Here is a 24,246-nt window from a genome sequence, read left to right on the forward strand (position 1 = left end):
CGAAACGCAGGCGGTGTTTTCAGTGACGGGTAGCTGAGATCTTGCAGGGTGTGGAACCGGCTGTTGACAAACGCAGTTTGCAGCAAATCGCGCGCGCGTGTTTTTCTTCTGTTTTGGATTCCAGCCACCCACGCCCCCTTTCCAGGACACTCCATTTCATCAACCCTTACCTATGCACTCAGTAGAGATCTAAGTGACTGGAAAGACTCTACACTTTTTCGGCTTTTTCTTTAGTTACCCGCAACCCCGCTTAGATCTCTCCCAATTCTCCCATGCAAAGCCTATTTTTTGCAAACTTAGGGATTCCCGCAAGCCTCTGCCTGGATGGTTCCATTTTGGCTATGTATGGATTTATGATGGTGACAGATATTTGTGTCATTACTTTTGACCAGAACCACAATAGTCCACCTATTGTAGAGATAGAGTCAACAGAGAGAGTCAGCCATTAAAATATTAACCAACCCATTTCCCCCCTTCTGAGTTTGTATCTTTGGTACCCTAGGGAGCAAGCAAGGAAGAGGCCTGTCGTTCTTGCAGTGTAATCTGAAAGATATTACTTGTCTTCCTTCCCCACATGTTTTTCCTTCTACAGTTCTTCCATTCAGAACATTTTTCTGATAATTTAACAGATACTCAGAGATGCATCGGATGCGAAACTGAGTTCATCCAATCACATCACACTTATTAATATATGACTCTGACATTTAGCAAATTTCTCTGCTACTCAAAGCAGTTTGTTTCACAATATTTATATACTGCTTTCCAACAATAACGGTTCTCAAAGCAATTCACAGTAAATCAGATTTAGAAGCAGAGTGTTATTAAAAAAAAAATTCCATAATTAAATTTCATGGAATAATTAACTGCTGTATGTTGCACTTGGTGATTTGAGAATGTGATGGGCTGGTCAGAAGCAGGAAGGGTCAGGGCTAGGATTAGCCTTCTCCCCCCACGCTCCCTCCCAGGCCTCCACAGCTACAAGCGGCCAGCATACTTGTGTCAGTCTTCCTTCAGATCTGATAAGGAAGCACCATATGGCAGAGTGAAAATATAACAGCAAATGTCTGGAGAGCAGAAGGTACCTCTCAAAACAGTGTGTGAGCAGGTGTCTCTTAAGTTTCTTAAGTTTAAGGATGTGTTATAAAAGGTGCAAATAGTTTCTCCTCTATTAAAATTACAGTTAATAATAATAATAATAATTTATTATTTATACCCCGCCCATCCGGCTGGGTTTCCCCAGCCACTCTGGGCGGCTCCCAACTGATTAAAACAGAATAAAACATCAAATATTACAAACTTCCCTAAACAGGGCTACCTTCAGATGTCTTCTAAAAGTCAGATAGTTGTTTATTTCCTTGACATCTGATGGGAGGGCGTTCCACAGGGTGGGCGCCACCACCGAGAAGGCCCTCTGCCTGGGTCCCTGTAACCTCACTTCTCACAGTGAGGGAACCGCCAGAAGGCCCTCGGAGCAGGACCTCAGTGTCCAGGCAGAATGATGGGGGTGGAGATGCTCCTTCAGGTATACAGTTCTGGTTCAGAAAACGTCACATTAACTTCAGCCACCTAGGATTACATCTGAAATATTGTTTTGTTTTGTTTTTAAAATAATATTTATTATTTTTCCAAAAACTTAAACACTAAAAAGAGAAAAAAAACAAACAATACAATACAACACATCAAATTAACAAAACAAGACAAAGACATTAAGATAAATCAAACAATTTCATTATCCCATCTTTCATTTACTTATTTCCACGACCTCCTCACACCTCCCTTTTTGTATTCCACTTCTGTTAATTATTTCAGCAATTCCTTTCCATCTTCCTCTGTTTTCTATCCTATAATTATCTTAACTCATTCTAACCTTATTTTTTCCTTTAATGCTCTATTAACCTATCTGTACTTAATTCCTTATAATATTTCTACTAACGCCATATAACTTCATTCCAACATTTTTCTAGCATTCATTAATTTTACAATATTTCTGTAGATAGTCTTTAAACTTTTTCCAATCTTCTTCCACCGACTCTTCTCCCTGGTCTCGGATTCTGCCAGTCATTTCCGCCAGTTCCATGTAGTCCATCAACTTTATCTGCCATTCTTACATCTGAAATATTGTTTGCTCAATTGTCATTCAGCGGTTTTTGCCTCTGGGTAGCTATCAAGAAGAAGACCATACTAGTAGCAATTCCTACCAGTTTCAACTGCTTACTCTTGAGAGTTATCCAGGGATCACAATATTTGTCTGCAGAAGTGTGAACACCACCCACCTCTGCTTACTAGAGACAGTGCACTATTGTTTACACCAGGCCCGTCCAACTCCCAGGAGACTGGGATCTACTTCCAGTATAACAAAACTGACAGTGATCTACCCATTGTCATTGAGGATTGACCAGAGTTGCTGAGATTTGAGAGTTGTTGCTCCACTAACTAATGTATCCAGTGCTAAAAACACTCATGATATTCCCAAACGCCAAGAGAAAACGCCTAATGCTGCCCACTTGATGCGACGGAGGGACAGAGTGAGGGGGGCGGGGGGCGCGGAAACATTCATTCCCCAGTTTTTTTAATCCTACGATTGATCAGGATCCCGCGATCAACCAGGATCAAAGGGGATCTACCTGTCAATCGTGGTCGACCAGTTGAACATGTCTGGTTCACACCAATCCAAGAATGAAATAGATGATTCAAGAGCAGCTGATTGGCTCTCTTTCGACTTGCACCAGGTTCCCAAATGTAGATCTGTAGTATGGTTGCTAGAGGTTAGTTACTTCTAACTTGTAACAACGAGGCTCCATCGTTGGAGGCCCAGAATGGTGGGGAAACCAAGGGGGGAATTGAAGTGAAGTGAACTGATGGCATAACTTCCTTCTTGACCTTTGCAAACAATGATTGAAAGGTGGGTGGTAGATTCAATTCACCAGTTTGGGAAGGGGTGGGGGGAAAGTAACTTGGTAATACTATAAGACACTAAAAGATTACTTGATACAACCTTTGATGGAGGTCAGCAACGAAATTATGGAGGGGAAGAGGGCGCCGGAGTCGTGGAAGGAAGCGTTTATCACATTGATACCAAAGTCGGAAGCTGAAAAGACACAACTTAAGAACTATCGTCCCATCTCTCTTTTAAATGTGGATTACAAAATATTTGCAGACATTTTGGCAAGTAGACTTAAAAAAGTTTTAAATGAAGTAATTCACAAGGACCAGGCAGGCTTTCTCCCAGGTAGACATTTGTTTGCTAATACAAGGAACATTATTGACATTCTGGAACTTTTGCAAACAGATATAAACACAAAAGCAGTCTTAATTTTTATAGACGCGGAGAAGGCCTTTGACAACATTTCCTGGAAATTTATGAAGGGAAATTTAAAAGAAATGGGAGTGGGACGGGGTTTTGAGAATGGGATTGAGGCGATATATTCAGAGCAGAAAGCTAAACTGATAGTTAACAATGTGGTTACAGAAGAGTTTAAAATTGAAAAAGGAACACGACAAGGCTGCCCTATTTCCCCTTTGTTATTTATTTCGGTTCTGGAAGTGCTATTGAATATGATCAGAGGGGACCGGTTGGTGGAAGGAATTCAGGTCGGACAGAAACAATATAAACTAAAAGCTTTTGCAGATGACCTGGTTTTGACCCTGCAGGAGCCAGAGTCTAGTACAAAAAGAGCATTACAACTGATTCATGACTTTGGTCGGGTGGCGGGATTTAAATTAAATAAACAGAAAACTAAGGTTTTGGGGGAAAATTGACAGACACAGAGTCAGAACGGTTTCAGAAAGAGACAGAACTAAATGTGGTTAAAAAAGTAAAGTACCTAGGGGTAAACATAACAGCAAAAAATCTAAGCCTATTTAAGGACAACTATGAAAAGTGTTGGACAGAAATTAAGAGAGATTTAGACAGTTGGACAAAATTGAAACTTTCTTTGTTAGGCCGAATTGCTGCTATCAAGATGAATGTATTGCCAAAGATGTTGTTTTTGTTTCAAACACTTCAGGTTTTGGATAAGACGGAGTGCTTTCAGAAGTGGCAGAGAGATATTTCTAAGTTTGTCTGGCAGGGCAAAAAGCCCAGAATTAAGTTTAAGATATTAACTGATGCGAAAGAAAGAGGGGGCTTTGCCCTGCCAGATCTAAAGCTGTACTATGAGGCCGCAGCGTTCTGCTGGCTAAAAGACTGGCTACTTCTTGAAGACACTGACGTGTTGGATTTGGAAGGGTTTAACAATACTTTTGGATGGCATGCATACTTATGGTACGACAAGGTTAAAGTCAATAAGGCCTTTAAGAACCATATTGTCAGAAAATCACTGTTTAATGTCTGGATAAAATATAAAGACTTGCTGGAAAATAAAACTCCAAGGTGGCTTTCACCTTTGGAAGCTAAGGCCCGAAAAAGACCCAATATGGAGGCTAAATGGCCAAAATATTGGGAAATACTAGAAAAAGATGGAGACAACTGGAAATTGCAGAGTTTGGAGAAAATGAAGGATAAAGTGCGAGACTGGTTACATTACGCTCAGATTAAAGAAGTTTTTAAAAATGACAAGAAACTAGGGTTCCAGGTGGAGAAATCGAAACTAGAAACAGAACTGTTAGAACCAAAGTCTAAGGTACTTTCAAGGATGTATAACTTGCTGTTAAAATGGAATACACAAGATGAAATGGTTAAATCGGCTATGATAAGGTGGGCGCAGGACATTGGGTATAATATCATGTTTGAGGACTGGGAAAGGTTGTGGAGTACTGGGCTGAATTTTACTGCATGCAATGCTTTGAAAGAAAATGTAATGAAAATGATATATAGATGGTATATGACCCCAGTCAAACTTGCAAAAATATACCACCTGTCTGATAATAAGTGTTGGAAATGTAAAGAGAGTGAAGGAACATTCTTCCACCTCTGGTGGACCTGCCCTAAAGTGAAGGCGTTCTGGGAAATGATTTATAATGAACTGAAAAAGGTATTTAAGTATACCTTCACAAAGAAACCAGAGGCCTTTCTTTTGGGTATTGTCGGCAAAGGGGTGGTAAAGAAGGACTGGACATTTTTTATGTATGCAACAACAGCAGCAAGAATACTTCTCGCAAAGCACTGGAAAGCTCAAGATTTACCCACACTGGAAGAATGGCAGATGCAACTGATAGACTATATGGAACTGGCCGAGATGACCGGCAGAATCCGTGACCTGGGAGAGGAGAAGATGGAGGAGGACTGGAAGAAATTCAAGATTTATTTACAAAAATATTGTAATTTGAGTGAATGTTAAGCAGGATGCTAGATCATAAACAATTGAGCACCACTAAATTAGATGATTTAAGATAATAAGTGAGATTGAGAAAATACAAACTTTTTTGAGAATTACAAGATTATAAATATGCAGATGGGACATAAGAATGCAAATAAGATGATAAATTGCTGGCAAAAAGTTATAATGATGAAAGTGGGAGCGGGAGATGTGAGGAAGTCCAAAGAATAATGTGAAATTATGTTAAGACATATGTTACATTGTTTGTTATATCTATTTTTATTCTAAACCTTAATAAATATTTTTTTTTTTTAAAAAAAGAAAGTAACTTGGTAAGAGTAGTGTTATTGATCATTATACTAGTCAGTTCTGGAAAACTCTGATCTTGGGAGATGTTGAGTCATTGTGGCCATTGTCCAGCTAAGCACTCAAGGATGGGACGAACTCTGCACAGTTTAATGGAAGATCTGCCAGCTCTCTGGCACTGCTTTCTCCAACATCAGTCAATTTGGCTTGGCACATAATCTGGTAGAGATACATGAATTGGTTTGTGGCAAGGACTATGAAAGAGCAGGAAATGGAATGCTAGCATCCCCGCTAGTGCAGAATTGAGAGAACCCAACTGTTTAAAACTGTTTGGCAGTTGAATAAAACCTTATTCTTTAGCTCCAAGGGACAGTTTATACAATCAGCAGAATCATGGAAAAGATTACCAAGCTGTAGGTAGAGTTGCATGTTTGAATGCTCTCCCATTTCCTTCACATTGAAAACCAGTATGTAGGGGAGAAGGGTTCAGCCTCTCCCTTCCTTGTCTTCCTCTATAGGTCTGAAGTGCAGTTTCTTTTGTCTGTGAGGTGGGTTGTTCAAATATACAGAGCTCTTTCTTTTGTCTGTGAGGTGGGTTGTTCAAATATACAGAGCTCTATCTGCAGCCTGAAGTGATACAGTAAAAGGTAAAGGTAAAGGGACCCCTGGCCATTAGGTCCAGTCACGGACTCTGGGGTTGCGGCGCTCATCTCGCTTTATTGGCTGAGAGAGCCGGCATACAGCTTCCGGGTCATGTGGCCAGCATGACTAAGCCGCTTCTGGCGAACCAGAGCAGCGCATGGAAACGCCGTTTACCTTCCCGCTGGGGTGGTACCTATTTATCTACTTGCACTTTGACGTGCTTTCGAACTGCTAGGTTGGCAGGAGCTGGGACCGAGCAACGGGAGCTCACCCCGTTGTGGGGATTCGAACCACCGACCTTCTGATCGGCAAGCCCTAGGCTCAGTGGTTTAGACCACAGCGCCACCCGCATTCTGAAGTGATACAGTCTTCATCGATTCTCCTGATCATATAAATTGGCTCTGGGGAGGTGTAACTGTTGGTTACCAGTCGTTGAAGCAGTGTGACACTCGGGGTAACTGCATTATAGGACAATGTGTTTATTTTACAACAAGTAACTTTCTGGTATCCTCGGATGATGTCCAAGTAACAATATTCAGGTCTGTATAATGTATGGGGAAAGGGCTGGTCTACAAGGTGAAAGAAATATCACATTGTACTGCTCTCTCAGGATATCTTAGTCACACATCTTAGTCAGTATCTTCAGCTCAACAGGCAGAGGTACCTGGCCTCCCCCGAGGCAATTGAGCGAGATACTGTTGTTTACCGTCCGTCTGCGACCCCCGGCAGGCTAGGTAAACAAACCCGGCGATCCTCCTCAAACGTGAGCAGGACACACCCTCTGCTTCCTCCCTCCCTGCATTCTCCCAGGGAGGGGAAATGAGACAGACAGGAGTCCTCTCTACATGTTTTATTCCTGTCATTCAACAGTACATAGAAATGTGACTGTTCCCTTCAGACTCCATCAGAAGAGTCACACACTCCTCCCCTGTACTTCCAGTACAGGTCAGATGACACACACACACTGAGCTAACATCCGGTGCTCAGTACAGAATGGACTGCCCCTTTGTTCCCATGGCAACAGTCACAAACATCCTGTCTGGCTTTCCAGCCACAAGCAGCTGGCTGAGCTGCTAGAGCCTTTGCTTGCTGCAGCATTGGTGCTTTATGGTAACATACTCCCCCTAAAGTATCAATGTGTGCTGCGAGCAAAGCGTCATCCAGAGAAGAAAACAAACAGTTGTTATATTTATAACATTCCCCTGTTGTTTCAGTTCCACCCTTGGAACTACCCGCCACTGGTTTAACCAATGTACCTCTCTGGTTGTGTGACTTCGCATTACCTCGGTTAACAACTCTCTGTTGTGCCTTTGTCTCTGACTCAGACACAGCTTCAATCTGTCCTTGGTCGTTTACAACAGCAACATATGCAAGGTTAGCAAACTCCTTTGAATACCTCTTGGGTGGTACACCCTTCGTTGCTCTCTCAGACTTACGTAAGAGGTTCTGATCCTCTGTGCTCACTGGTTCAACCTTTGGACTCTCTGGAGAACCAGTACTAAGCTTAATCAATGGTTCATCCTCCTCTTCTGAGGGTCTAGTCATTATGTGAGATTTCCTCTCAATGACTGTGACAACTGAGCTGTCTGAGCTATCGCTGTCATCATCAGTACTACTGAACTCAATAAGATCAAACTCATCATCATCATCATCATCAGAATCGTTTCCTGTGGGAAATGTCTGTACTATCCGCTCTTGCTTTGGAGCACTCTCTAGGAACTTTGTGAGAATCACCTGACCAGATTCAGACAAAATTACTCTGTAGAGACCCTTTTCATATTCCACAAAAATGCCTCTGGCATTCTTTACACCACCTGGAGCTTCTGTTCTCACATGAGACCCGAAAACCTTAAAGTAGGCAACAGAAGGTTTTCTATTGAACAGCTTCTCAAAAGGAGAACATCCCAACTCTGTTGAGACTTTTCTCAACCACACATGAAGATAGGACGCTAGAGACTCCGCCCAATATTCATGTGGCAAATGTGAACTCAGCAATTGCGCATTCATCCCCTTTTGCAATTCTTTGTTCACTCTAACACAGACCCCCCTGTTCCACGCTTCTTGCGAGACTGCAACTTTGTGGTCTATCCCTTTTCCATCCAGGAACTTCTGAAACTTCTGTAACAGAAAAACTTGCTTCTCATCTGTGAAAAGACAATCAATGTTAGCATCATGCATACTTTTAACCTTGTCACAAAACTCCTGAAACTTTTCTAAAGTTTCTTGTGGTTTCTCCATCATATAAACCCAAGAATAATTAGTGAAACAATCCACACACAAAAGGTAATACTTTGCACTGCCTCTAGATGGTTCTAGAGGACCAATCACATCAGCATACACCCGCTGAAATGCTCTGTCAACCTTCTTCGTCACCTTCCTGGTGCTCACACTGGTCACACCTGCAAGAGAGATTTCGTTAGAAACAGAAGAATTACATTTCATGTAATCACTTTGATCAAAAGTCAACAAATACAGTCCATCTTTCTCTTTGGCAGTAAGAAACAGTTCTCCATCTTTGTAGATCTTGCAGCTTTTAGCATCATAGGACAATTTCAGTCCTTTATTTGCAATCTGCGACACGCTCAGCAGATTAAATCTCAGTTCTGGAACCAGGTAAACATCACTTATTGTCAAGTTCAGACTCTCAAGATACACAGTCCCAATTCCGGTTGCTTCCAACTCCTGACCGTTGGCCTGTTTCACAGTGAAGCTTTGCTTCTTCAACGTCGAAAATAGTCCTCTGTGCGGGCACATATGAACCGTTGAGCCCGTGTCAATTATGAACGAGTTCCCAACATCTGGCGTGGTTCCTTTCGCCATCATAGCCTTTGCAGGTTTCACCTGGCACTTGGTACGGCTTTTGCCTGACGCCTCAGGCTTCGTAGAGCTGCTCTTTGCTCCTCTTGACTGGCGCGGCTTCTTACAGTTTCGCTGTAGATGCCCAGTCTGTCCACAATTGTAGCATCGGACAGCACTCAATGCTACTCCATGCTTCCCAGTAGCATCATCAGTGGGGGAATTAGAACTCTGTTCTTCCCTCCCCCTGTCTTTTTCTTCCAGTGCAGCAAGTCTGTCGTGTTCATTCAGGACCACAGCACAAACTCTCTCCGCGGTCAGCTGCGCGGCCGGTAGGGAACCAAGCTGACTGGCAACAACCTTGTAGGTGCGGCTAAGGCTGTTTATCATCATGAAGCAAAACACTTCCTCCTGAAGACGAAAATTGCGTTCCACCATCTGTTGACGCAGAAACTTCATTTCTGTCAGGTGCGCTTGAACATCTCCATCAGGCGCAAGTCTCAGATTGGTCAATTTCTCAAAATACAGCAACGCTGAAGAACCAGCATCTCTCTGATGCGTTGTACGCAGCGTGTCCCATATCTCTTTCGCATTTTCTAAATGCTGAACATGCACCAACTGATCATCTGAGACACACAGAATTATAGCAGTCCTGGCCCTTACATTCTGTGACTCCCAACCTCTGGTTGGTGCTGCAGGGATGGGGTTTTCAATTACATCAAAAAGCCTCTGATTCTGCAGCAGGGCCTTCATCTTTACAGACCAAGATGAATAATTGTCATTGGTTAAGGGAGGTGGGCAAGGCAAACCTCCCCCTTTCTTGGCATCCATCTTGAAGCCAAGCCTCCAGCTCACACTGTCAAACAAACTGTAAAATCCAACAGTTGTTTTTTTCTTTCTCACGCAGGCAAACTGCTTGTTGTTTACGGTCTTTGCACCTGGCAGCTAAACTCTGGCTGCTATGAAAAGTCCCTTCCAAGGGCACGTAAACTTGTAGCCGAAACATTCTCTGATTTTGTTTCGCTTTCCCAGGCTCACAGTCCAGCCCCTCTGCCAGTAACTTTCCGTTACTTAGCAACAATGCATTTCAATAGGACAGTTTATCAACCACAAGAATTTGTGGAATGCAGGCCTCTTCTCCCGGAGCTGTATTTTTCCAAGACGCAGCTCCCCGTGAAGCAGTGAATTAATCCAACTGCATTCACACTTTTAGCCCGAAATGCAGCATACCTTGAACTTTGTTGCTCTGGAAAACACCTCTTCTTTCCACCAGCTGTCTATTGAGCCTCTGGCTTCCTTCAGACGCTTGCCTTCTCCCTTGGAGCAGAGGAGGACAATCCACCAGCCTCTCATGCAGATGTCCGATGAATCGCAACCATCCGAAGGCTGCCATATGTCAGTATCTTCAGCTCAACAGGCAGAGGTACCTGGCCTCCCCCGAGGCAATTGAGCGAGATACTGTTGTTTACCGTCCGTCTGCGACCCCCGGCAGGCTAGGTAAACAAACCCGGCGATCCTCCTCAAACGTGAGCAGGACACACCCTCTGCTTCCTCCCTCCCTGCATTCTCCCAGGGAGGGGAAATGAGACAGACAGGAGTCCTCTCTACATGTTTTATTCCTGTCATTCAACAGTACATAGAAATGTGACTGTTCCCTTCAGACTCCATCAGAAGAGTCACACACTCCTCCCCTGTACTTCCAGTACAGGTCAGATGACACACACACACTGAGCTAACATCCGGTGCTCAGTACAGAATGGACTGCCCCTTTGTTCCCATGGCAACAGTCACAAACATCCTGTCTGGCTTTCCAGCCACAAGCAGCTGGCTGAGCTGCTAGAGCCTTTGCTTGCTGCAGCATTGGTGCTTTATGGTAACAATCAGGGGCATGTGGGGGAATCACGTGTAGCAGCCTCTGTAGAAATCTCTGTCGAGATTTCTGGCTAGCCTTCTTGACACAATAGTTTTCTATGCGTGGGAAGTATCTCACAAAAGACAACTTTCAAATATGCGATGGATTTGTACACCCCCCCTTTCTGGAGGTAAAAAGAAAGAAAGATGCTTATTTCTGAAAGTTACCACTTGCTTGCCTTTCAGAGAGGTGCCGCTAGTCAGGAAATTGAAGCAATTAAATGCACAAATTGTCATCTCATCTGTCCTCCCAGTTGAACGACGTGGCCCAGGGAGAGAGGGAAAAATAGTGGAAGTGAACAGCTGGCTTCGCAAATGGTGTAAACAGGAACGGTTTGGATTCTTACATCACGGACTGCAGTTTCTTGAAGATGGACTTCTGGCAAGCGATGGGCTGCACCTCACAACGGTTGGGAGAAATGTTTTTGCCAAAAATCTCAGAAACCTCATCAGGAGGGCTTTAAACTGACTAATGTGGGGGAGGGAGACAGTGCTCCTGAAGGTAGGAGTCTATCAATTGATGAAGATGATCATCCAAATGTCATAGACCAAATGGAGCAAACAGCACGCAGACCTAGTGGTGGGAGGAAAAAATCCTTAAATAAGAGACACGGGGGAATGATTAATGGACTTCAATGTCTGTACACTAATGCGCAAAGCATGGGAAATAAACAAGATGAGCTTGAGCTCTTGGAACAGCAATCTAAATATGACATAATAGGCATCACTGAAACCTGGTGGGATAAGTCCCACGATTGGAATGTAATAATGGGGGGATACAATCTATTTCAGAGAAACAGACCAGACAAGAAAGGAGGAGGAGTGGCGTTATATGTCAGGGATGTGTATACCTGTGAAGAGATCCAAGATTTAGAACCTCAAAGCCAAAGTGAGAGCATTTGGGTCAAAATTAAGGGAGAGAAGAATAACAGTGACCTCATTGTGGGAGTTTACTATAGATCCCCAAGCCAAACGGAGGACATAGATGATGCCTTCCTGGAACAGATGGCCAAGCATGCAGAAGGAAGGGAGATAGTAGTAATGGGGGACTTCAATTACCCGGATATTTGTTGGATGTCAAACTCAGCCAAGAGCATAAGGTCAAACAGATTCCTCACTGGCCTTGCAGACAACTTCATTGTCCAGAAAGTGGGAGAAGCAACAAGAGGAACAGCCATTTTAGATCTGGTCCTAACCAATGTTGATGACCTGGTTAGTGGGGTAGAAGTGGAAGGATCATTAGGTGCGAGTGATCATGCTCTTCTGAAGTTTACTATACAGCGGAAAGGAGCAGCCAAGCATACTAGGACTCAATTTCTTGACTTTAAGAAAGCCAACTTCATAAAACTTAGGGAAGTGCTGGGTGAGATCCCATGGACAGTAATACTAAAAGGAAAGGGAGTTCATGATGGCTGGGAGTTTGTTAAGAGGGAGATAGTAAAAGCACAACGTCAGGCAATACCAATGAGACGGAAACATGGAAGGTGCCTAAAGAAGCCAGGGTGGCTATCTAAAGAACTTTTAACTGAGTTAAGATTAAAAAAGGATGTGTACAAAAAATGGAAAAGGGGGGAAACCACCAAAGAGGAATTCAAACAAATAGCCAGCACATGTAGACACAAAGTCAGAAAAGCTAAAGCACAGAATGAACTCAGGCTTGCTAGAGAGGTTAAAAGCAACAAAAAAGGCTTTTATGGGTATGTTCGTAGCAAAAGGAAGAACAAAGAAACAGTGGGGTCACTCAGAGGAGAAGATGGTGAAATGCAAACAGGGGACACAGAAAGGGCTGAACTCCTCAATGCCTTCTTTGCCTCAGTCTTCTCTGATAAAGAAAACAATGCCCGACCTGAAGAATTTGGAGCAAATGATTCAGCAGAGGAAACACAGCCCAGAATAACTAAGGAGATCGTACAAGAATACTTGGCTAGTTTAGATGTATTCAAGTCTCCAGGGCCAGATGAACTGCATCCAAGAGTATTAAAAGAACTGGCAGATGTGATCTCAGAATCACTGGCAGTCATCTTTGAGAATTCCTGGAGAACAGGCGAAGTCCCGGCAGACTGGAGGAGGGCAAATGTTGTCCCTATTTTCAAAAAGGGGAAAAGAGAGGACCCAAATAATTACCGCCCAGTCAGTCTGACATCAATACCAGGGAAGATTCTGGAGCAGATCATTAAGCAAACAGTCTGTGAGCACCTAGAAAGGAATGCTGTGATCACCAATAGTCAGCATGGATTTCTGAAAAATAAGTCATGTCAGACTAACCTGATCTCGTTTTTTGACAGAATTACAAGCCTGGTAGATGAAGGGAACGCAGTGGATGTAGCCTACCTTGATTTCAGCAAGGCATTTGACAAGGTGCCCCATGATATTCTTGTAAAGAAGCTGGTAAAATGCGGTCTTGACTATGCTACCACTCAGTGGATTTGTAACTGGTTGACTGACCGAACCCAAAGGGTGCTCATCAATGGTTCCTCTTCATCCTGGAGAAGAGTGACTAGTGGGGTGCCACAGGGTTCTGTCTTGGGCCCGGTCTTATTCAACATCTTTATCAACGACTTGGATGATGGACTCAAGGGCATCCTGATCAAATTTGCAGATGACACCAAACTGGGAGGGGTGGCTAACACCCCAGAGGACAGGATCACACTTCAAAATGACCTTGACAGATTAGAGAACTGGGCCAAAACAAACAAGATGAATTTTAACAGGGAGAAATGTAAAGTATTGCACTTGGGCAAAAAAAATGAGAGGCACAAATACAAGATGGATGACACCTGGCTTGAGAGCAGTACATGTGAAAAGGATCTAGGAGTCTTGGTTGACCACAAACTTGACATGAGCCAACAGTGTGACGCGGCAGCTAAAAAAGCCAATGCAATTCTGGGCTGCCTCAATAGGAGTATAGCATCTAGATCAAGGGAAGTAATAGTGCCACTGTATTCTGCTCTGGTCAGACCTCACCTGGAGTACTGTGTCCAGTTCTGGGCACCACAGTTCAAGAAGGACACTGACAAACTGGAACGTGTCCAGAGGAGGGCAACCAAAATGGTCAAAGGCCTGGAAACGATGCCTTATGAGGAACGGCTAAGAGAGCTGGGCATGTTTAGCCTGGAGAAGAGGAGGTTAAGGGGTGATATGATAGCCATGTTCAAATATATAAAAGGATGTCACATAGAGGAGGGAGAAAGGTTGTTTTCTGCTGCTCCAGAGAAGCGGACACGGAGCAATGGATCCAAACTACAAGAAAGAAGATTCCACCTAAACATGAGGAAGAACTTCCTGACAGTAAGAGCTGTTCGACAGTGGAATTGGCTGCCAAGGAGTGTGGTGGAGTCTCCTTCTTTGGAGGTCTTTAAGCAGAGGCTTGACAGCCATATGTCAGGAGTGCTCTGATGGTGTTTCCTGCTTGGCAGGGGGTTGGACTCGATGGCCCTTGTGGTCTCTTCCAACTCTATGATTCTATGATTCTAGTCTCAGCCAGAAAGCAGAAGCAAACCTCTTTCTCTCTCCCCCCCCCCCCTTTATGGGACCCTTTAAGTTCCCTCTTTGGCCCTGTTATCAGCTCATGTGGGACCAACATGGACAGCTTGCCCTGATGAATACTTGAGGTTCCCGTCCCCTATGGTTGTAATTCGTGGGCAGTCATTTAATTTTATCCTGATTCTAATTTTTAAGCTGTATTTTAATCAATTGTTTGATTGTGTTTTAATGTATTTGATATTTGATGTTAGCCGCCCTGAGCCCAGTCTTGGCTGGGGAGGGTGGGGTATAAACAAAAATTTACTTACTTACTTACTTACTTACTTACTAAGCTGCAGGGCAAGCAGGTTTCATCTGAAATGAAAAACCCACACTATTCTCTCTAAAATAAAAACTTAGAGATGGAAATCAGTATCTGCACCAGGGATAGCTAAGCCCTGATTCGGGGGCCTTAAGGTAAAGGTACCCCTGCCCGTACGGGCCAGTCTTGCCAGACTCTAGGGATGTGCGCTCATCTCACTCTAGAGGCCGGGAGCCAGCGCTGTCCGCAGACACTTCCTTTTAAAAAAAAAAAAAAAAATTATTACTTTTCCAACAATTTAAACACTACAAAAACAATACAATACAATACAATACAAAAACACTAGATAACACTAACACATTAAACTAACAAAACAAAAACAATTAAACACATCAAACAATTTCAATGTCTTATCTTTCATTCACTTATTTCCACGACCTCCTCACACCTCCCTTTTTGTATTCCACTTCTATTAATTGTTTCAGCAATTCCTTTCCATCTTCCTCTGTTTTCTATCCTATAATTATCACAACACATTCTAACCTTATTTTCCCCTTTAATTCTCTATTAATCTATTTATGCTTATTTCCTTATAACATTTCTACTAAAGCCATATAACTTCATTCCAACATTTTTCTAACATTCATTAATTTTACAGTATTTCTGTAAATAGTCTTTAAACTTTTTCCAGTCTTCTTCCACCAACTCTTCTCCCTGGTCTCGGATTCTGCCAGTCATTTCCGCCAGTTCCATATAGTCCATCAACTTCATCTGCCATTCTTCCCGAGTGGGTAAATCTTGTGTCTTCCAATACTTCGCAGACACTTCCGGGTCACGTGGCCAGCGTGACAAGCTGCATCTGGCGAGCCAGCGCAGCACACGGAACGCCGTTTACCTTCCCGCTGGTAAGCGGTACCTATTTATCTACTTGCACTTAGGGGTGCTTTCGAACTGCTAGGTTGGCAGGCGCTGGGACCGAACGACGGGAGCGCACCCTGCCGCGGGGATTCGAACCGCCAACCATTGGCAAGTCCTAGGCGCTGAGGTTTTACCCACAGCGCCACCCGCGTCCCTGATTCGGGGGCCTTATCCAGCCCCAAACCACATTTTTCGGCAGCAGCAGTCATATGCACACATCATATGGGAACTTCTGGCGAGGAAAAATGGTGGGCGCCACAGCAGCGAGCAGCTCCTGAAGCCAGCCAGAGCGAACTGCACTACCAGGCTGGCTCCGGGCTGCTGAGGCTGCCGCTGCCACATTTCCCAGGGACAGATTTGCAAATCAGGGGACATTCTGGGGACGGAACTGGGGACATCTGGTAATCCTAAGTTAGCCACCCCAAGCTATGCTCGGGACACACTGTGTATTGGGAGCTGTACTCTTCATGATTTTTAAAAATAGATTGAGCTTATTGCTGGCCCTCTTAACTTTTAACTCTGTTTACTAAGAGCATAATCCAAAATCGATTGAACCAATTGATTCAGATCACCTAGCCTTCAGATTTGCATTTTGCTTTAGGATGGTTTGATGGGTGGGATTATAGTAAATAGTCTTCGCCTTATATTTGGAGAGGGAACACAGTAAATATAGATTTTTGAACTCCCCCTAGAAAGGGTGGTGAACTGGAGGCGGTAAATAGTAGCAGGTGTTGGAAGACCTAGAGTGAGATGCTTAAAGGTTGCCTGCGGTCTTTTGATTGAAGTGGGAAATATGGGCGATAGGAGGAATGTGTCTGAAATTGAATCTGGAGTAAGGATTCCAAAGGCGCCAGGTTCTCCGAAAAGAGCTCAAGGGAAAGATACAAAGATGTCCTTTCCTGTAGTATCTGTCAGAAAGAAACCTCAAAAGAGGTGCTCAACTCTTTAGGCAGAGGCGGAAAAATAATATTGGTGATTATCAGAAAACCTAGTCTGCAGCTCAGGACCATGAAGTGTATTTCACATGAATGAGAAATATACAGTTGCTAAAAATGAGTAAAACTGTTAAGTATCACTGGATGAAAACCATTAAATCTGGTATTCAACAACCTTCACTTGCTCAAAATACGCTTTCTAGAGTTGCACTCTCTGACAGAGCTGTATCAGATTTGACTGTACCTTGTTGGGTAGGACTGGACAATGGAGGTCTCCCTTGCTTTTCCTCACCCTGTAGCTCTGTCTACAGCCCAATTTCCTCTACTTGACTGGTTGTTTAATTCCCCAACTCTCCATTTCCCCATTTATCTTGCTTATTAAGTTGTCTTGAAGGTAGTTAGAGGATTCTGTGCTATGGTTGCCTAACAGCTGTGCTTCAATCCTTTTCTCTTGAACCTGAGAATATGGCTGCCTCTGAGCTGAAACAGGCACACGTGCGGCCAACCTATGACGATAGGAACGGAGATAGTGGAAGGGGCATTGAGAACAATGCTTCTTCTATCATAAAAATTCTGATATTTGTGGAAGATCCGGAATGGATCACCAGTATTTTCATTTGTCTGGCATGTGCACAAACATAGTCATGGTTTATGTGGGTACTCTGTTGATGAGTGTAGTTTGTGGCCTGTTATGCACCATTTCCCTTCCAGTTTGCAAGCCCAGTTCAGAGGAGATGAGTGGCAGGGGAAGGCAATGGCACTGAGTCCAAGTTTTGCCCACAATAGCAGTCTTTAGCTGAAGACGACATTTCAGCACAGTAACCAGGTTCACCATAACTTGGGCGGACGCAGAGTTCTCCTCATCTCTTATGCTCCCACAAGATTAGAATTATGGAACACTAAGTATTAATAATGCAGGGGTACCTTGTTCCCGAATTTAATCCATTCCGGGAGTCCGTTCGATTCCCAACATACTTCGAAAACCAAGGCGCGGCTTCTGATTGGCTGCAGGAGTTTCCTGCACTCAATCGGAAGCCACGTTGGACGTTTGGCTTCCGGAAAACATTCACAAACTGGAACACTCACTTCTGGGTTTGCGGTGTTCAGGAACTGATTTGTTTGGGAGCCAAGCCATTTGCGTACCAAGGTAAAGGTAAAGGTAAAGGGACCCTTGACAATAAAGTCCAGTCACGAACGACTCTGGGGTTGCGGCGCTCATCTGGCTTTAAAGGCCGAGGGAGCCGGCGTTTGTCCGCTTCCTCAGACAGTTTTTCTGGGTCATGTAGCTAGCATGACTCTGGCTTCTGGTGAAGCCAGAGCAGTGCACGGAAACGCCATTTACCTTCCTGCTGGAGCTGTACCTATTTCTCTACTTGCACTTTGACGTGCTTTCGAACTGCTAGGTTGGCAGGAGCAGGGACTGAACAACGGGAGCTCACCCCGTAACGGGGAATCGAACTGCCGACCTTCTGATTGGCAAGCCCTAGGCTCTGTGGTTTAACCCACAGCGCCACCCAAAGTGATACAGTCTTCATCAATTACAAGCCCAAGCAGCACAGTGGTTTAACCCACAGCGCCACCGTTTACCCACAGCGCCACCCGCGTCCCAAGGTACCACTGTGTTATTTCTATGGACATGCTCATAACTCAGACATTTGTGGACTGAAGGAACACGGAGGCATGTAAGGGATGTGACTCCAGCCTCAGAACCTATCTCAGTTCAAGAACAACCCTCCATTCTTGTGGAAAGGAAAACCCCATACAGACTGCTACAAAAGGGGCAGGCAATCAACTGCAAATGCACTCTTTTGAATGTTGGCTCAAACAGCAACTGTACCACAATAAAATGATGTGTGGAAAGCGTTCTGCCATAGGAAACTAAATTTCTTAAAGCTGCCGTTGTGAGCACTTCCATGGAACAGAGAGGGGCACTCAGGATGCACAGTAGAAGATAGAAGAATCAGAGTGAACTCCAAATCTTTTCTTTCTTTCTGATTTTCTCCCAGCCTAAATACAGGTTGTTAGAGTGGGGAGGCAATTTTCTTTATTAGGAGATACTTAAAAGTAGCCAAAAGAGCAGTCTTAAAATATACTGGGTTTTTGCAACTGGATATTCCAAGAGCAGGTCTTTGAACTTTTCCTTCATTATGCCCCACTGTACTGACAGTTCCTTCTTGTTTCCTGCTACTATTTAGGCTTAAAATTGCATCTGTGCAATGCACGTCTCGCTCTTTCGGTTTTACCTTACTTGCTTTTGAATTCATGTCATCTAGCAAATAATAAAAGTGTGCTTTAAATCTGCTTAGGGTTATCTAAACACGCTCAGTAGGTTCACTGACCTTTTCCTGACCAAGAGAGAGCATGTAACAGTGACAGGCTATATTTTTAAACCAATATTATTTACAGGTCTTGTCCCCCTTGCTATTATTTCTTGGCCTTGTCCTTGGGTGAAAAATAAATGTGTCATTCTTGATTTTTACTCACACCTGCTTCCTTAATACAATTAAAACTAGACTTTTTGTTTCTTTGAAATAGAAATGTATTTTTAGCCAGTCTATAATAGTAAAGGAAGTCTGTGTGTTTAGGCACCAGTTGCTTGTGAGTATTTTTGGAAGCATTATTAACAGATAATGTTATGTATATATTGAAAACAGTTATGTACTTCTTTTCAGGTGAAACTCACAGAGCAGTTTACGAAAATGCAAATATTAATGCAGTAAGCAGCAATTATACATAATTATAATAATTTATTATTTAAACCCCTCCCATCTGGCTGGTCCATGGGTTTACCCAAGACGCCTTGGAATTGTAGTCTGCCCACGGTGTTTAAACTCTCCTATTTGAAATCCCTTGCCCCCCAAGAACTACAGTCCTAAGGGCTCCCATGAGCCAATTTAAATCTCTGGGGTCGATCTGTCACGTAATGATGCACACCCAAGAATTCACAGATATTACCTTTGCTCTTGGTCTGCTTCTTTCAGGTTTTTTGAATATATCTACCTCTATAAAGACACGGTGATGTTTCAGATTGAGCAAGTGACAAAGCTGTGTTCCAAGATTGCCTTGACTGAGCCGTGGGATCCTTATGATATTCCTGACAACTCAACCTACGAAGATCAGAACTACATTGGAGGACCTGGCGACCAAATTATGGTACAGGAATGGTCTGACAGAAAACCAGCTAGGAAATGTAAGCATACTTTGGTTAATGAATTAATTGGGAGGGACCTTTTCTCTTTTTGAGAGAGAGAGAGAGGGGTTAGCTGATGGAAATGGATCACAGAAGGGAAATATGCTGTTGTTGTTATTGGCGTATTGTTTGACATTTGATATGGTTTAAAATGATTTTATATGTTGTAAGTAGCCATGAGAAGATAGCATTTTTGGGCACACCCGAATTTCTGAGCGCCAATACCTGCATGTAACCAGGGTTCTGGTTGTCCATGGTTATACCTGGTTAAGCAATTTAAGTGGATAATCCTCAGCAGATCCAAGAAGAGCTCAATTAGCATTGACTTTTAAGTTGAAAAACAGCTTAAATTTAAAGCAAATCTCTGTATCTTTTGGGACCACAGTCCTCCCAAGGATTTCTGCAAAGCAATCCCACAGAAACTGATGGGACTTATTTCCAGACCAAACGGGCTTGACGATTGTAGCATTAACCCTTCATTTGGGGGAAAAAATGACATCTTCTTGCTGGCATAATGAAAACTTGAAAATTATCTATGCTTCCCCTATATAAACTCATACTTTGTGCTTTGTTACAGTTGAAACCTGGGTTGGCGTTTATACAGTCAAAGACTGTTACCCAGTGCAGGAGACCTATACCAGGAACTACAGCGTGACAACCTCCACCCGATTCTTTGATCTAAAGCTTGGGATAAGTGATCCATCTGTATTCACGCCTCCCAGCACCTGCCAGACAGCACAACCAAACAAGATGAGCGATGAATGCTAATCATGGAAATTGGCTTCTACATGCAAACATATATAATATAGTTATCATGAATCCTCAGCTGCTGATGTCTTAACATGGTGGTTGCACTTTGCAGAATGGAGGGCTTTGGGAATGAGATCTCTTGTTGACTAGAAAAAAATGGGAAAACCCATCTCTCCACCAGAGTCTCATTCTAATATTGTCCTCATATTCTACACTTACCAGTGAAGCATTGGTTTTAGCCACTACATTTGTTGGAAGAACCCGTTGCTTATACTTCCCAAGAGACACATTGTGCTCTTAAAGCATATTAAAATATCACGTGCATTTGCTCGTTTTGGAGAAGTGAGCATACTTTATGACATGTAGCAGAGAAGGCATTTCCATAACATGCCACCATTAACCAATTATGTAGAGAGATTTCCTTAACGTCTTGGAAGTTGTTACAGTAAATGAATTTGCTTTGGGGCGGGAATCAAGAATTATATTCATATAATAAGTGACTGGTGTGAGGCTACGAATACTACAATGATGCCTCTGTTCTTCTACTTACTACTGCTTTCATGGGATCTGATGGGATTTCCTTCTCTTTTATGCACCCCGTAATAAATATGCTTTGTTAAAGCAATGTTCCTTTGAATTTATGCAAAAAGGGATTGCTTTACTTGTTTAACAGTCTCTCATTGAAAACCTATAGAGCTGGCGTCTTGTCAGAAATATATATTTGGCAACATTAGATATATTTAGGATTCAAGTGCACTGCACCCAATGAATATATATATATATAGTATTTTTTGTAGTTATTTGTAGTTAACCTCTGCCAACGAACTTCAACTGTTCAACAGTCCCTTGCACTGAAGTCTGCTGCTATTCATTAGCTTTGTTTTATTTTTAGGGTTGTTTTAATTTTGTTGGCATTTATTTGCTTTTCGTCTGAAAAAGTATGGCGCAAATAAGTCAGTGAAGGGCACTCTTGGAATTGCAGGGGTCTCTGTGTGATCAGCAGTCAGACTAAGCTGAGCATCGGTATTATTTTAGACGTCTCAATGAAATTGGGGGTCATTTACCCTTACTGGCTAGGAAAAGAAGACCATCTTTTGTCAAGAAAGCAGCTCCTCTAATACATATAAGAACTACACACCCATCAGTGGTAACATAGATCATGGGTAGGCAAACTAAGGCCCGGGGGTCGGATCCGGCCCAATTGCCTTCTAAATACGGCCTGTGGACGGTCCAGGAATCAGCGTGTTTTTACATGAGTAGAATGTGTCCTTTTATTTAAAATGCATCTCTGGGTTATTTGTGGGGCGTAGGAATTCATTCATACAGTATATTTTTTTCAAAATAGAGTCCGGCCCCCCATAAGGCCTGAGGGAGAGTGGACCGGCCCCCTGCTGAAAAAGTTTGCTGACCCCTGATGTAGATCTTCTGTAGCTCTTCCCTCTGTGTGTTCAGTCTGCGTGTGATTGGGCAATGCCTCCTGTGCCTTCCTCCCAGTCGCCGCATGTTCACTGGAAGCATGAAGGAAATGCAATGCATGCACATGACACCCAGGCACATAGCACCTATCATTCCTTTTGCTCAACACATCAAGGTTGGAAATGGGGCTTCAGGCGCAACCCTGGACCCTAGTCATGCGCTGACTTGAAGTCGTGGAAGGGGAGAGAACAGGGTCCGTTTCTTGCATCAGACAGGGTCAAAACGAGAGTGCTTATCAGTGCCTTTAAATATGACGCTTGTGTGTATTACTATATAACGCCATTGCACTTTATGGAGTAACAAAGACAGGCCCTCGGCCTAAGCAGTTAGCAATCTAAAATTTGAAACGGGGGAAAGAGGGGATAAAGATGGTGGATGAGGGTAATTGGAAGCATACGCTTACTTTGGTCACACATACTTGGCTTTGCCATCACAGGTGTTTTTGGGGAAAGATTTGAAGGAGGAGAAAAGCACAGATAAGTGTTCTAGGAGGGAGGTTTAGCTGTGAGAAGCAGCAAGGAGGAAGGGCAGAGTTATTTGAGATAGCAGGAAACCTTCAGGCAACTGAGAACAGCGACGTTGGTGGCTTTTACGGTAAGGAAAGGGACCTTTTGACGGATCCATGAGGATTTCAGGAAGGCTCTCCCGTGGTCTGAAGGTGAAAAGAGACGGGTGGTTTTGGTGGCAGAATTCTGGGTGGAGGTGAGAAGGCCAAGGTGTGGTACTAGAAAGTCGGATAGGAGGTTGTGACGGTAGAAGAGGAGGGAGATGAAACAGGTACCATATAAAACAAGGGTGAGGAACTGCCAGCCTGCAGTATGGGGCTTCTGTTTCTGGCTTGTGAAAAGCCTTCTGCTGGAGGCCACACATACCCACCCACCCCGTCAATTTGGTTTGTGAAAAGCCATCTCTTGGGGTTTGCCTTTCCTGTGTGCTGTGCCTACTTGCCCAAAAGGCTGTCCTGTCGCAGTGTGATAATGGGCGGTGGCAGGGGCAAGCCTGTTTTCTAAGGCTAATGGTTATGGAGGTGGAGAAGATCTTCGTGGAGAATGCGGTAGAAGAAGCTGGGGGTGATGGGAGGGATAGACCAGAACATACTGTGGGGCATCAGGTTGGCATTGGCTGTAATACAGAAATAGTTTTACAAGTTAGTGGCCTGCCCTAAACAACTTAAGCAGCACAGCATATATAATAATCTGTCAAGAGTTATTGACACATAAATTCAGGTAGTATTTGCTGAAAGCAGATGGGTAATAAACATACTCAAATGTTTATCATTTCTCAGATGCTACTACTAATAATTTCCTCATACATGAGCCAATGTGTTAATGTTAATGTTTATGTTTATTGTTATTTGTATGTAACCTATGTGGCCAATGTATTTTTGAACCGCCTTGTGTGTAGCAATATAGAAAGGCGGTATACAAATTAGAAGGGAAATGAAATTAAATGAACAAATAGCACATTCTGTCAAGACAGAAAACATCTCCCCTTCATTAATGTTGCAAAATGTACTAAGAATCTTGATTAAAAGCTATAGAACTGAGTTTTTTTGTGATGGTTTTCATATGATACACCACTGCTCCACGATATTGTAGATTAGGGAGATGATGGTTCCTGTCTCTTGATGATAATTGTTCTTAGTTTGCCATAATAATCAATCTAGCGAGTTTATTTTATGCACCTTTGAATAAAACACCTTGGAATAGTGCAAACACCTTTGAAAATGTTGCAGTGGGAGCTGGGTAAGATCAATATAGACTCTCACCTAGGGAATCAAGTCGTGGATGTATTTCTCAGTTTTGTCCTGCCAAATAAATAAAGCTGTGCGTGTGAAAGCATGGAGAGGGTTGCACTTATCCTTTGCCCAGATTTCTGATGATTGTATTTGTCTGGATTCTTGGAAGCCCAGACCCAAGTTTGAGGAAAGCGCTCTTTGTTGAGAGAACCCATCAGATACTTAATGTTGCATAACATGTAGCAAAGGAAAGTATGTATGGAAATATACGCTGTATAGCCTTTAAAACGTGCCCTTTCTATTGTACTAAAAAATGCCTGGTTTGAATAATTCCTTCCAAAGTATCCCACTACCCTAGAATAGAAAACGACCACACATTTGGTAAGTTATTAAGTAGTTTACTTACAAAATTCTTCAAAGGTCAGAATAAAGGTGCACAGGAAGTTAAATGTTGGTTGGTTACAAAAGGTAAAAGTGCCTAAACTGTTGGTATAGAGAAAATGCTGGTTTCAGGCTCCATTCTTGACTGAAACAAAAGAGGA

General features: G+C 43.2%; 1 protein-coding gene across 1 annotated transcript in view; it reads left to right on the forward strand.

Annotated features, from left to right (window-relative positions):
• EPDR1 (ependymin related 1) overlaps nt 1-23,807 on the forward strand; it is a 24,636-nt gene extending 829 nt beyond the window's left edge. The window contains exons 2-3 of the mRNA XM_088845574.1: nt 19,532-19,740; nt 20,318-23,807. Coding sequence (XP_088701700.1) covers nt 19,532-19,740; nt 20,318-20,508 — 400 coding nt within the window. The 3' untranslated portion in view covers nt 20,509-23,807. The remainder of the gene's footprint in view (nt 1-19,531; nt 19,741-20,317) is intronic.
• Nucleotides 23,808-24,246: the final 439 nt, after the last annotated feature.

This window comes from Podarcis pityusensis (genome assembly GCF_964106645.2).
Source record: "Podarcis pityusensis genome assembly, chromosome: 12".
In the NCBI taxonomy this organism is placed as follows: Eukaryota; Metazoa; Chordata; class Lepidosauria; order Squamata; family Lacertidae; genus Podarcis; species Podarcis pityusensis.